This window comes from Glandiceps talaboti, chromosome 2, assembly GCF_964340395.1.
Source record: "Glandiceps talaboti chromosome 2, keGlaTala1.1, whole genome shotgun sequence".
Classification (NCBI taxonomy): Eukaryota; Metazoa; Hemichordata; class Enteropneusta; family Spengelidae; genus Glandiceps; species Glandiceps talaboti.
Window position 1 is genome coordinate 20,842,623 of NC_135550.1, and position 13,303 is coordinate 20,855,925.

The 13,303-nt window shown below is 34.7% G+C and overlaps 3 protein-coding genes across 5 annotated transcripts in view; 1 reads left to right on the forward strand and 2 right to left on the reverse strand.

Moving 5' to 3' along the window:
* Window positions 1-506: 506 nt before the first annotated feature.
* On the reverse strand, window positions 507-7,771 carry LOC144445052 (26S proteasome regulatory subunit 10B). Its single transcript, XM_078134606.1, has 11 exons — window positions 7,678-7,771; window positions 6,656-6,735; window positions 6,294-6,333; window positions 5,766-6,001; window positions 5,353-5,440; window positions 4,255-4,316; window positions 3,589-3,774; window positions 2,922-3,042; window positions 2,378-2,458; window positions 1,789-1,860; window positions 507-1,347 (listed from the first exon to the last, which is right to left on the reverse strand). Exons 1-11 carry the CDS (start codon window positions 7,760-7,762, stop codon window positions 1,229-1,231), a joined length of 1,170 nt encoding a protein of 389 aa, XP_077990732.1. The 5' UTR covers window positions 7,763-7,771; the 3' UTR covers window positions 507-1,228.
* Window positions 7,772-7,849: 78 nt separating this feature from the next.
* On the forward strand, window positions 7,850-9,191 carry LOC144453632 (iron-sulfur cluster assembly factor IBA57, mitochondrial-like). The gene has a single exon (XM_078144959.1). The coding sequence runs from the start codon at window positions 7,935-7,937 to the stop codon at window positions 9,015-9,017; it is 1,083 nt and encodes a 360-aa protein (XP_078001085.1). The 5' UTR covers window positions 7,850-7,934; the 3' UTR covers window positions 9,018-9,191.
* A 2,308-nt stretch (window positions 9,192-11,499) lies between these two features.
* Window positions 11,500-13,303, reverse strand: part of LOC144447842 (apoptosis-stimulating of p53 protein 1-like) — a 45,092-nt gene continuing 43,288 nt past the window's right edge. For all 3 annotated transcript variants that reach the window (XM_078137960.1, XM_078137975.1, XM_078137969.1), the window contains one exon: window positions 11,500-12,900. In XM_078137960.1, coding sequence (XP_077994086.1) covers window positions 12,859-12,900 — 42 coding nt within the window. In that variant the 3' untranslated portion in view covers window positions 11,500-12,858. The remainder of the gene's footprint in view (window positions 12,901-13,303) is intronic.

The window sequence follows — 13,303 nt, forward strand, 5'->3', positions numbered from 1 at the left end:
GCTTGAATTCTTTTGAAATTTGTGAGTTGTCTTTTTTTTTGTAATTTTGTAAAAGTTCTTGGCAAATAAAATCAACTGAATGTACTTCTGTATCTCTGTGTATGATTTTTCCTGTTGATACCATAGTCTAAACCCCTCACATGACCTGTCAAGGTCGGCTCTAGCATGATATAGTCTGGCAACTGCCACAGGAGGGCGCCCTATATGGTGAAGACACCGAAAACGTGCAGGTCTACCAATGGCTGTGTATGCCTCTTTCTAATTATCCCAAAGTCTGCAAGTTTATTAACCCTGAAGTATTATAGATTCTAAAGAAGAAAGAAAGTAAAAGTACACTTGATGTTGAACTTAGTGAAATGATTAGGTGATACAATTGCACTGAACTTGCATTCATGAACAGCTACAAATGTGTGTAACATGTAACAAACTATTTGGCAAAACCATTTATTATGAGTGAAGAATGGCATCATGCCACTTGTGAAATACATGACTATAAATGATATTGAGGTACTCCTGTGTTGACTGCTGTCAAATAATCAACGTGCTTTATGTCAAGTCTGCTAATACACCGGTAGTTCATTTACAGGTGCATAATGGTCAACAAAGGGACTTTTCATTTCCACCACTAGAGGGCTAATGCCATTAGCAATGGCATCAGAAACTGATCAGTATATTTGAAAGGACTCTTTTCTTTTGTCTTTTTCTGGTCCTTATCCTGCTCAAACGAATCCATTACACACAACAAATGCATCAAAATAACAACAAATTGACGAAAGAAAAAAACATTTATTCCACCTACAGAATTGTTTACAGGGTTTGTAAACATCAATTTGTTCAGATAATGTTGAAATGGGATACACAGGGCTCTCAGTATGAACTGCCTTGGTCTTAGCAGTAACAGTATACTGCCTGTGTATCCATCAACTCAATGACTCAAAGTCAGACAAAAAAAAGTAATTCAGAATCCAACAGTGTCTCTAATATAATGGAGCATCCTGAAAAAAAAGGTGCTAAAATCCATTCCTGTACATGATACATCTCCAAGAGGAGGTGAAAGTAACCATAGGTGAACTGGATAAAAAGTACAGAGTAAACATTTATTTTAATTTGTTGGACTCGATTCAAAGTTTTTACTTCATAAATAAAGCAAAATTGACTTTATGGAACAGTCTCGTAGAAATATCACTTTTTGTCTATAGATATCTGGAATCCCTATCGGTGAAAACTTCTATACAGGTTTATAATCCAGCTTTGACTCCAATTTCTTGTTGTCTCCAACTTTACGAACTGCTTTCATGAAGTCTTCTTCTATCACATATTCTCTCTCAGCTCTGATGGCATACATTCCTGAAAAACAGTAGATGCAGGATTAGAATCGCAATAGTTGGTCAATCCTTGGTACTTTTGTTGTGTTTTTTACTTCAGTTAGATTCATTTATATCATTATATTTGTTGAAACATGATTTTTCACATGTTGGAACTCTTTCAAAATCATTTTTAAACATGTGAAATTCCATATATATGTAGTGACAACTTTAACATCATTTTAAATCTTAAACAAAACTCCTGTAATTTCAATATAAAACAAAGATACAGAAACACTTTTAGATTTGGACTGTGGCTTTTTTACAAGCTTACAAAGCTTTCATTAATGAACTCCAACTAATGTTATATTGCATTTTCAAAATATGCCAAGAAATGATGGCAATCTTGACCTAATCAAACATCTTTTGATTTGTTTTTGATAACACTATAAACACAGTGTCAGTCTTCCTCTAATACACTTACCAGCTTCTGTGCAGACATTCCGGAGATCAGCTCCATTGAAACCATCAGATAACTTCACTACTGCTTCAAAGTCTAAAAAATCAAAATACATTTATAATTATAAATAAAAAATTCACACCTTGGTTCTGGAAAGGCCAGTTGTACACCAGTAGTACACAATAGACAATTTGCAATCTGCATGGAGTCCCCATTCCCCATGATCTCATACCCCATGACCTGATATAAAGGACTACAGGATATAATGATGATCATGCAGAACAATAGCTATCCTGCATGGGTCTGAATAACCAAGACAACATTATCTATTGTTTACAACAACGATAACATCTTTCCCACAATGCATCATTCAAGATAGCAGGTTTGCTAGTTCTCTAGTCTGAATTGTTGATGTTTTTCTCTAAAGTGCAACACAATAAACTTCCAAATAGTGTAGCAAGCCCAAATTTCAATCATTAATATTCAAAGTCAAAATTAACATCAAATAAATTTACTGTGGAATGTTTTTTTGTATTAATCCAATGATATCTCCTTTCTACAAGACAAAATGTAATGACATCACATTCAGTTGTTGATGTAGCATAAAACTAACCTATTTCTCCATGCTTGGTGATAGGTGCTGCATGGATTTTCAAAATGTCCATCCTGGCTTGTTCATTTGGGATTGGAATCTCTGTAAAGCAAAGCAGGACTTTACTGGTCAAACAAATTGTCATGTAAAGACAACTGAACATTGCTCTATTTCAAAGAACATGATTTTCTTCTACCAGTACATATATTAGTTTGGATTAGCATCAAAATTTGAGGGCGAAAACAATGTCATGGTACAGCTATAAAAAAGTTGGTCCAAAACAAAAGAATAATCCTAAGTAATCTTTATGGCGTCACTGCTAAGATAACACTAATTGAATCCTGGCCATTGCATATCACATTACTTTTCTGACTAATGTTTTGATTGATTGATCGAGATCAAGATCGATCGATCAAGAGATCATTACACACAGGTAAACTCTAAATATATTGTCTAGTTGTACAGATCAGATAAAAATACTGTATTACATCACAACAGTGTGTGTACATTTTGTATCTGATTTACCATTCATTATAATCATCATGAGTAACAGATAAAATCTTACCTATTTTCCTATCTAACCTTCCAGGTCTTAGCAAAGCAGGATCTAATGTGTCTGGTCTATTTGTAGCCATAATCATCTTAACTTTACCCAATGTATCAAAACCATCCATCTGGTTCAATAGCTATAAATATAGGCATGGCATTACATATATTAGTAAGAGACTACACATGAACAGATACACAAAGTAGATTGAGGATTTACAGGTAAGACAGATCTTTGTGACAAAATCAGTCAAAGTTACACACTAAATTATTAATGACGAAGTGATCAAATTGGTTTGAGTAGTTCTTTTGATTAACATATGATTACTGGTATATGCAATAGTATGAGACTGGCAGACATGAATTTATGGGTGTACGAAGGACTCCAATACAGAAACATTTCTATATTAGTCATTCATACTCAAATCAAGGAATAAACATATGTGTCTGGAACAAGGTTTTGTGCTGTATAATTTGTCTATTGACCTAATTAGAACAGTTTGGAAATGATCTTTTCTGAACTAAACATCAATCTGTGTTTACAAATCACATTTATCATTGTGACATTTCCTATATAATGCTCACATACTGTAGTTGAGCAATTCTGAATTTCACTTTATAACTGGTGTTCCAAAACTGTCATTTCAAAAATTACCATATTCAAAGAATTAAGAAGTCTATCCTACCTCCATGAGTGTTCTCTGGATTTCTCTATCAGCTGATGTACCTTCTGAAAATCGTCTACCACCAATAGCATCTATCTCATCCATGAATATAATACAGGGTTGGTGGTCTCTGGCATATCCAAACATTTCACGAATTAACCTAGCACTTTCACCTATGTATTTATCAACGATGGCACTTGATACAACCTGGAAAACAAATCATGAACATGTAGAAGCATACACATCATAATTAAAAAAGTAAAAATAGTCAAGAGTTCAAGCTTTTACAAGAATTACTTTTTGTGACTGCTATTGAAAGAATACACATTGTATGTGTAAAGATCAAGATTTGGGATAGTGGTAAGGAAGTTAGGATATTGTTTACACTGTGATTAAAGACTGAGGTGTGCTGGCAGGTATGTGACTGTGTAACACTATAGCTAAACTTTATACAGGATTAGTAAAAGCTTTCACAACATAGCTATCAGTCTATCTGTTTCTGGACTACGTCATTTCTTTGTGAAGGTATGGTTTCGAAACTACAAGTATATTTCTTCATCAGAAGTGTGAAGTTTTCACAAATGTAACATCATGTCACCGTGCTCTCATTTTGTTGTAACTAATATATTGAGTTTCTTGTAAATGGAGTCATAAGATTTATTGAAGACTTCTATTTTGGTGACTCACCTTGAGGAAATTACAATCTAGTTGACTTGCTACAGCCCTAGCCAAGAGGGTTTTACCAGTACCTGTACAATGAATAACATGAGTATGCCAGTTGAAGCAGAGATCAGTATAGCACAAACTAAATCAACTGAAAGGAAAGTATGTGGAGTGAGTTCTGGACTCTACTGTCTTCCAGATATGTCATGATTGTTTGAAGGACCTTAAAATTCAAGAATTCAACTGGAGTGCTTAACCCTTTGAACCCTAAGCTTCCCAGTGTAACGTGACATATATCCTGAGCTCCCCAGGGTAATTGTTCCGAAATATCATTTCTTTCTGAAATCATATTTGTCTGCCCTTATATATTTTTTTAGATGTGTAAACATGAATAAATGATAAATAAATGATAAAAACTGACTGTCCAACCTATAGGGGAGGGAAAGTGTTCCCATTTGAGCTCCAGTATGCCCCCTGCCTCGCCCCGTCCATTGCCACGCCCCCTGCCACGCCCACCTCCCCTACCACAACCCTTCCCTCTGCCACACCCTCTGCAAACAGGTGCTTGATCTAAATTATCATCGTCTGAAACATTTGAAGCAGCTGAATCAACGTGGCCGAAATCGCCTTTACACTAGAATGCTCACTAGAAAAATCACTATCAATCATGGCCATAATTGTTACCGTGCACACTTTCCTCATCCAAACTCAACACATCTTGCAGCACTTGAGCAGTTGTAATACATCTACGAGGCATTTTTGAAGAGCGATGTCCGATAAGGTTATGCACAGCGACGTTAACAATGGTGGCAATACGTCATCACTATGTTTGGATGCCAAACACATGTAGTAACGAGCTATTTGATTGGCTGTTATATTGCTAGGCGATACGGCCGGTATTCCGGCCTTTAGGATATAAAGTCAAACTCCAATAGGCCGGAATACCTGCCTTTAAGGTTTAAAGGGTTAATCTGTAAATGTTTTGCTCGAATTTCATTTTACAATTATGAAGAAATGCATAATAAGCAAAACTATTTTTTTTCTGAAAACTGTTTCATTTGCAGAAATGTGTCATCATAGAAAGTATAAAATACAGCAGAAGCATTTTATATCTTTGCTTACCTGGAGGTCCAAATAGAAGACAACCCTTTGGTGGAGTTATACCGACACGTTGGAACAACTCTGGGTTCATCAATGGTAATTCTATTACCTATAATAACAGAAAGTAACATGTTTTTAACATGCAGTCAATGATGTGAACGTTATCACATATCAGCAATATAGTTGCATAGCAACATTGTGAAATCTGTGATTTTTACTGAATTGTAAAATGAAACACACGTTTGCCATACAAAAGTTTTGTTCTTCAAATTAAAATTCATCATTCATCTGCATTGGTAAAACCATGTATCAAAGTAAAGTTTTATGTTGTTAGGCTTCATTCTGAATCAGCATATATCATTTCTGTAAACGTTGCTTTCATGAAAGTAATTTGTGAACAGAGTGATTTTTGTGACTGGTAAAGTGTACATTACCTCTCTTAATTCTCTGATCTGTTCACCCAACCCACCAACTTCAGAGTACGATATATTTCCAGGATCTTCATGTGACATGTTATAGACCAATGGATCTACTTCTCTTGGTAAATACCTCATAATTGTAAGTGTGGTCATATCAAGTGCTACTCTAGTACCGGGTTTTAGTTTGATTTTGTCAACACCTCTTCTACAACCAACTACATATCTTGGTCCATTTGTTGCTTTCACAATAACTGTAAACAGAAACAGATATGACATGAAGTATTTAATCAATACACCATCGCAGTGACTTGTAGCCAATTTAAATCAAAATAAATATCCAATCCTCATCCATATGCCCACTTATAATACATCATCGCAGTGACTTGTTGCCAATTTGCAATGTTATTCCTGTGAAAACAAATGATGACATTTTCTCATACACAGCTTTGGGTGCGATAAACTGCATTCTTCCAAAACTTGAAGTTACGAAATGCGCATGTTTAAGTCTCAAAAAAATGTTGCTTATACATGTACAGTACTTACATTTTTCTTCAGTTAACTGTTTGAGAACTTCACCAACAATCTGCAAAAACAACACATATCGCCAATGAAATAACATTTTGTAACTTATTTTAGAAACATACATTATCCCTTGATTAAACAAGATATTTAAATGATAAATTGGATGCTAAAACTCTTTTAATCGAAATACAGAATTTGAAAATGTGCAATTCCATTCACTATCTGATAAAAAACATCAGCAACATTTTTCCTGTAGAAAATGGAATGGTTGTAAATTCCTCCTGCACTGCATGAATATTTTCACGCCACATCCACACTATATACATATACCTTGTTGTAACTTGAAACAGGTCTTCAAAATATCAGTAAGCATTTAAACTTACCTGTCCTACACTCTGCAGTGCCTTTAGGTCATTTTCTGATTTATCATATGCCTTTGTCAGCTCCCTGAGCTGCTCTCGCACTGTAATAGTACAATAAACCAATTTGAGAATGTGTAGAGATACATGTAAATGTATGTCACAAGTTTACTGAACTATTGTTTAAACTCTTGTCTTGAGTATCTCCTTTATAAAGGTGATAGCATCTATGCAGCTTTTAAGAAGCAAAATTGATCAACCATACTGGTAACTGAAATCAGTTACCATAACTGAGGGGAAATTATTTCCTATACGAAGACTCATGTTCACAGCCAATCTGATTAAAATCTGATGTGAATCATTTCACTTTATTTCCCTTATAATTTGCCTCTTCCAGATAAGGTGATCGCTTTCAGATCAACAAATCAATAAAAAAGAATTATGAATGAAATAAAGGTTATATACAGGAAATCTAGCCATATTCCTACACAAGGTTTTAATCACATTGATACACATGAGGAAGGGTGGTTCTGGAGCACTATTCTCTCTGAGGGTACAATAAACTGTGTAAATCAATTCCACAAATAATATCATTATTTGTTTCATATTACTAAATTTGGCAAGACTTTGCCTCCCTCCTTGATCCTTAAAATAACTTAAAGATGAGTTTATTATGAATTTCAAATTATACTAGTCAAAATTCATTCTCCCTTTTCCCTGTTATTTATTTTCATGCATTTATTTATGTACCAGTTTTTAGAAAATGTTTATATAAATATCATGATTCGAAAGGGTACTGTAGCAAGTATTTTCCTGCACTTTACTCTGTACATTTTATAAATGAGCATAAAGTAACAAACTTCAACAGAATCTACGTGGATGACACTACTGAGTACTGTACATGTAGTCTGTGAGTGTGATTTTGGATGTGACTCAGCATGGCCAGTTTGACCAAAACAACCCCTTTTACGTGGATACTATATGCTCTCTCTCGAATCTAATAATTTAGATATATTGTATCGGTTCTACTGATGTAATCGTCTTACTTTCTTTCAGTCTGGCATCTAATTCTTTGTGTTCAAGCAACTTCTTTCTGTAGTCTTGGATTCCCTTTTCTCGTGGATCAGCCATGTTGGTCTCGCGCTATGCATGCTGGTATCACAGCAAAGGAAACTGTGGTGGCGCTATTTTTTTCATCAGACGACAAAATAATGGGAGCAGTGATGTCGATGATGTAAGTAACCGTGAATGCGAATACTCGAGATCATTTATCTGTAACAGGACTGTCACTGTATAAACCAATATGTCGGGAATCTTTAGGTGTATATATAATGGTGCGTTGATGCGAACTGTTGTAAGGGACTGCAAGGGCCCATTTTCAATCCCAAAACAGAACTGGGTTAGATCTGTGTTATCAGCTGGCTTGTCTACCAGTACCACCACTTCAAGTGCGATTTCAGCAAAATGTACCAAGTTGAAGAGTCGAACTTTACTCAGAATCAGTGGTAAAGATTCAGAAGACTTACTACAAGGAGTTGTCACAAATGACGTCAGTTTGTTGAAAGATGAGAAGGCAATTTATACAATGTTACTCAACCAACAGGGACGAGTTCTGTATGATGCAATTTTGTACAGGAGAGGCCCTGGAGGAAGCTCAGAACCAATGTATATCCTAGAATGCGAGGAGGCAATAGGAGCTGAATTACAAAAACATCTAAAAATGTATAAAATACGTAAAAAGGTAGATGTGGTGGACATTTCATCAGAATATGAAGCATGGGCACTGTTTGGTATTACTGGTAATAACATACCAAATCCAGATAAACATGTCATCTGTGTTCCTGATCCTAGAGTGCCAACTTTTGGTCACAGGATTATTGTTCCAAATGATACTAAGGTGGCTGGTATGATGAGTGGATTATCTGAAGTTTCACTTGACGAATATGACACACATAGATATGTCCACGGTGTGAGTGAAGGAACTGGAGATCTCCCACCTGGCAACACATTGCCATTGGAGGCTAACCTCGACTACATGAATGGTGTTAGTTTTCACAAGGGGTGTTATCTGGGACAAGAACTCACAGCAAGAACCTATCACACAGGTGTCATTAGAAAGAGATTGATGCCAGTCACTTTGGTCAACTATGAAGATGGTAGTGTTATTAAACCAGGAGAAACTGTATCAACACCAGATGGCAAGAATGCTGGAAAGTTCAGGAATCATGTTGGAATAAATGGCATTGCTCTCCTTAGAATGGTACATACTAAAGACACATTGAAAGTGCCTGCTAAGAATGGGAGTGTATTGGACATGAAAGCAAGGGTGCCAGAATGGTGGCCCCATCAGTCATCTGGGGATGTTACCAAGCTCCACTGCTCTTGAATTTGGGCTGTTTGGGTTATTCAAATTGAAGTATCTGAATGTGCAAATATCCACATGAATTTCAGCTCTTCTCAGTATATGATTATTAAATGAGAAACTGTCAAGAGAGGAAAGAGACAGTTTCTGTACTAAACTTTCTGAAAAAGGTGTAACAGGGTAAAGATGAAATGGTTTTATACATGCAGTATAGATGTGTTTATATTGTGTACTAGATACCAAAAAAAAAAATAATATCTAAAATGTACCAGATATATTTTCATTTGGTTAATTAAATACTCAATCACTTTGATGTGCTTTATGTATGATTTGTTATTTGTGTACTATCAGAGTAGTACAGAAATCATCATTTTTTATGGACAAATTTGATGCTGAAGACTTTAAAATTGGTGAATATCATTTATCATTATTTACAAGACAAGGGAATGTAGTTACAAAATTTGTCAAAATGCAGAAGTGCATGTATAGTGCTCCTGGATTGAAATTTTTGAATAAGATGTTGTAGGTTATCGTGGACTGATGTAAGATATTATATGATGCAGATGTCACTCAGTGAGACATGTCATATGAGTACCTTATAAATATGGTAATTGCCAATTATGTATTGCTATAAAGGGGCCAAGTTTACAGTCTAATTTATTTCAATGTATTTGAACTCTTGCCAAGCAAAGAATATAGAAATGAAAGTCTCAGATACATAGTATAGATACACGTAATTGTAGTTTGGTTGGTTGGTTGGTTGGTTTTATTTCATCAAGTGTAGAGTTTCTCATCCCACATGCTTGGTGATCTGGACCATACCATTACATGAGGTACGTAATGCATGGTCATGCAATGAAGACCCGTCTGAGGGTGAAAGACACTACACCTCATATACAGTTTATTTGGTGATATACTTATATACATACATATGTACCATAATACAATATTTGTAAAAATCACCAAGGATAACATCTACAAATGTAACCAATAAGTATTTCCAATGGCAATGTGGTTGAAATTTTTCCTGATGTGAGATAAGTTTGAAACAAAAGCAGGTACATATAAGTATTTCAAGACAAGTAAATCTTACATCTTTAATATTGACTTCATTTTACTACATATGCATTACATACTTGTATTGAAAGCTTTCACAGCATTTACACAGTTGTTCTGTTCTTGGGATTGAGATTTTTAAGGTTTAACTATTCATAATGTAACTAGTTTGAAATAACCTAGAAAATGAAAAAAAAGGAATTTCACAATAAAATCTTGTGTTGTCTTATTTTAGCAATCTTTTAGCTTTATTGACACATATTTTTCTGCACAAGTTCTTGAGTACATAGTTGTTGTGCTTGTGTGTTAGATTTTCCATTGCAACCTATTTCTTTATCATTCTCATGGCATAAATGATACTTGCCAAGGGTGAATGTTTACTGTATGACATGTCAAGATGAACTGTAGATCATCATACACGTACAGTGTATTGCACATAGAAATTAATATAATTTAAAACAAATATCTACAATAAAACAAATTTAGCTGCATTAAATTTCTATGGTTGAAACTACACTCATAACAATTTGAGAAAGATGAACATGCAAATCAGATTACTTCTGTTGGAGATGAACAGCGCCCTCAAACGCCGAATGATGAATTGACTCCACACAGTCGTTTTCACAAACTGATTCTCTATCAGTATCCCACTCTTCTATCAAAACCTTTATCATCACTTTGTTATTGTAAGTTACTTTATTTATGTATTAACTGGAAGATCAGTCATTAATCCACTTATGTGACCACTTGCTACCCCATGACCAGATAACTACTTTAGCCATTGTACACGGCTCCCTTCAAATCATGTTTCTTGTAATACTGCAACAACAAAAATATCACTTCATATATTATAAACGTCTAGCTTCCATGAAAGTTTGCTTGGTATGACATGAAAACTTTTTAATTCATCTATGTCAAGATTGAATAACAAAAGCAAACAACAAACCTTTGTTTTCATCAGTGCCAAGGATTGGGGTGTGGTGGCAGAACCGAGTGAAGTGTGTGTAACCAAGACTATGCCATAGATAGCATGTAAAGTCATCCAAGAGTTTTCCCCAAGTTCATTGATGAGACAACCGTTATTTTTAATTGCTCCATAAACATGTGGACAAAATCCATATTGCTCATATAATTTTGGTTCCTGCAGTACAGCGCCCTCTATGGATGTTTTATGGTACAGCATGATTTGACAACTTATTTGCTGACAATGCTAAGAAAAACAAACATCAAAAGTGTAAAGAAGGAATGACTGAGGTAAGGAATTTAGGAATTTGTTTTTTTATAGATTAAAAATAGGAAACTTGGTTTATTTCTTATGTTATTTTTGGTGAAAATGTTAGTTTAATACAAAAGTAAAGTACTCTGTCAGCAGTAATCCATTCTCGAGCAAGACTTGTTCATGCAACACAACACTACCACAGCACCATCGATTGTTTTGACAAGTGACTTTATTGATGGGGGTTTCCCAAATCCATCCCTTTAACAGAGTAAAGGGGTAAATATTTGTACAGTTGGAAAATACACATTTTGGGTAAAAAACTGCATTATTTATTTATCATCCACGAGAAGGGATAAAATAATATATATATATATATTGGACAAGACATGGAAACATGTACTATCTACATAAATAGGGTTAAAATAATGAGTACTTAAAGGAAAACTAAAACACACCCATACACACATAAACATTCCCCACAATCACTGCTTGCAACTATGCACTTTCACAGGGATGGCAGTACCGTTGTGTTAAAATATTGCTTACTACAAAATCAATGATTTGCGATATACATTTTTTTCATCTAAAAAAGCTAGCTATTAAAATTCTATACATAAGCCAAAAATAAATAAGTATTTCATTTTTATTTCTTTTGTCAAATCAATTCAAGTTCATTTTGACACATTTTGACACATCACAGGTAAATGAAATGCCAGTTTCAATTTTAGGCATTTTAGTCAAATCCAACGAATTTTAGAAATTCATATACAAGGGGGGGACAACACACTTAGGAGTTGTATGCCTATAAAAACACCCTTGTTTAAAACACTCTCACGACATCGATACGAATTAAAAAACACAAGTTTGACCATGTCTGATAGCTTTAAATACTCTCACACGGTCCCACTCAAAAACACAGTCCTCAAAATTCGGATACACCCAACTTCAACGTACATTTGAAAATGTGCTCGTTTTGATTTCATCCTCACAGCACCCACCATGTATATTGCCCCTATTAAATTTCTGAAAAGTTTCCTAAAACATTCCTGTATTTATTGATTCTGAACGTTTTGTGAGTAGTATCAGTAATTTAAATTTTCATTTAAGTTTTCACTGACATATAAAAATTGATTTCTTAGCATGGTGTCTGTGAGTACTATTGTACCAGCACTAGGATAGGATATTCACTTACATTTTCATTGACATACAGAAACGGATTTTCGTATTTCTGTGAGCACCGAAGTACCAGTGCATGGATTTCATGTACATTTTCACTTACATACAAAAACTGATTTTCGTAACATGGTTTCTGTGAGTACCAAAGTACTAGTGCTTGATTTCATGTACATTTTCACTGACATACAGAAATTGATTTCTTAAAATGGTTTCTGTGAGTACGCAGTACCGGTGCTTCAATATCCATGTAAGTTTCACCGACATGTACAAATTGATTTCTTAACACAGGTTTCTGTGAGCACACACAAATTCAGTAAGTTGCCTTGTACTCTTCATTATATTTCAAAATGTAAATGCAAACACTGCATCCACAGTTTACATTGTCTCAGTCCAGTAAATTTTCTATATGACCTTCTATGTCATATTACTTCTTCTAGGTTTGATTCTTGGGAACAGCTGTAAATAAATAAAAGAGCACATGTTTAAGATCACTGTAAGCAACACATGCAAAGTTCATTGATAAGATACTATCTGAGTACAGGGGAATAACTAAACCAACATGCGGTGTCCAAGTCTTACAATAAACTTACAGAAGTTAAAACACCAACTTGATTATTACATTTGCAAATCATTTATGATTTCTATACATGATAATTAGTAAGAAATCCAATTTTTGTACAATGTGATGTTTTGACAAAAAACTTGTTACCACTGAACCATCATTTTGGTAAACCATGAGACAAAATTGATGTATGTATCAGTTTCATGTGTCATCTTTGTAACAGATTTAGAAGTAATCAGTTTTTCTACAGGTGGAAAAATATGACATGTGGACATACAAATAAATTGACAGTCTATA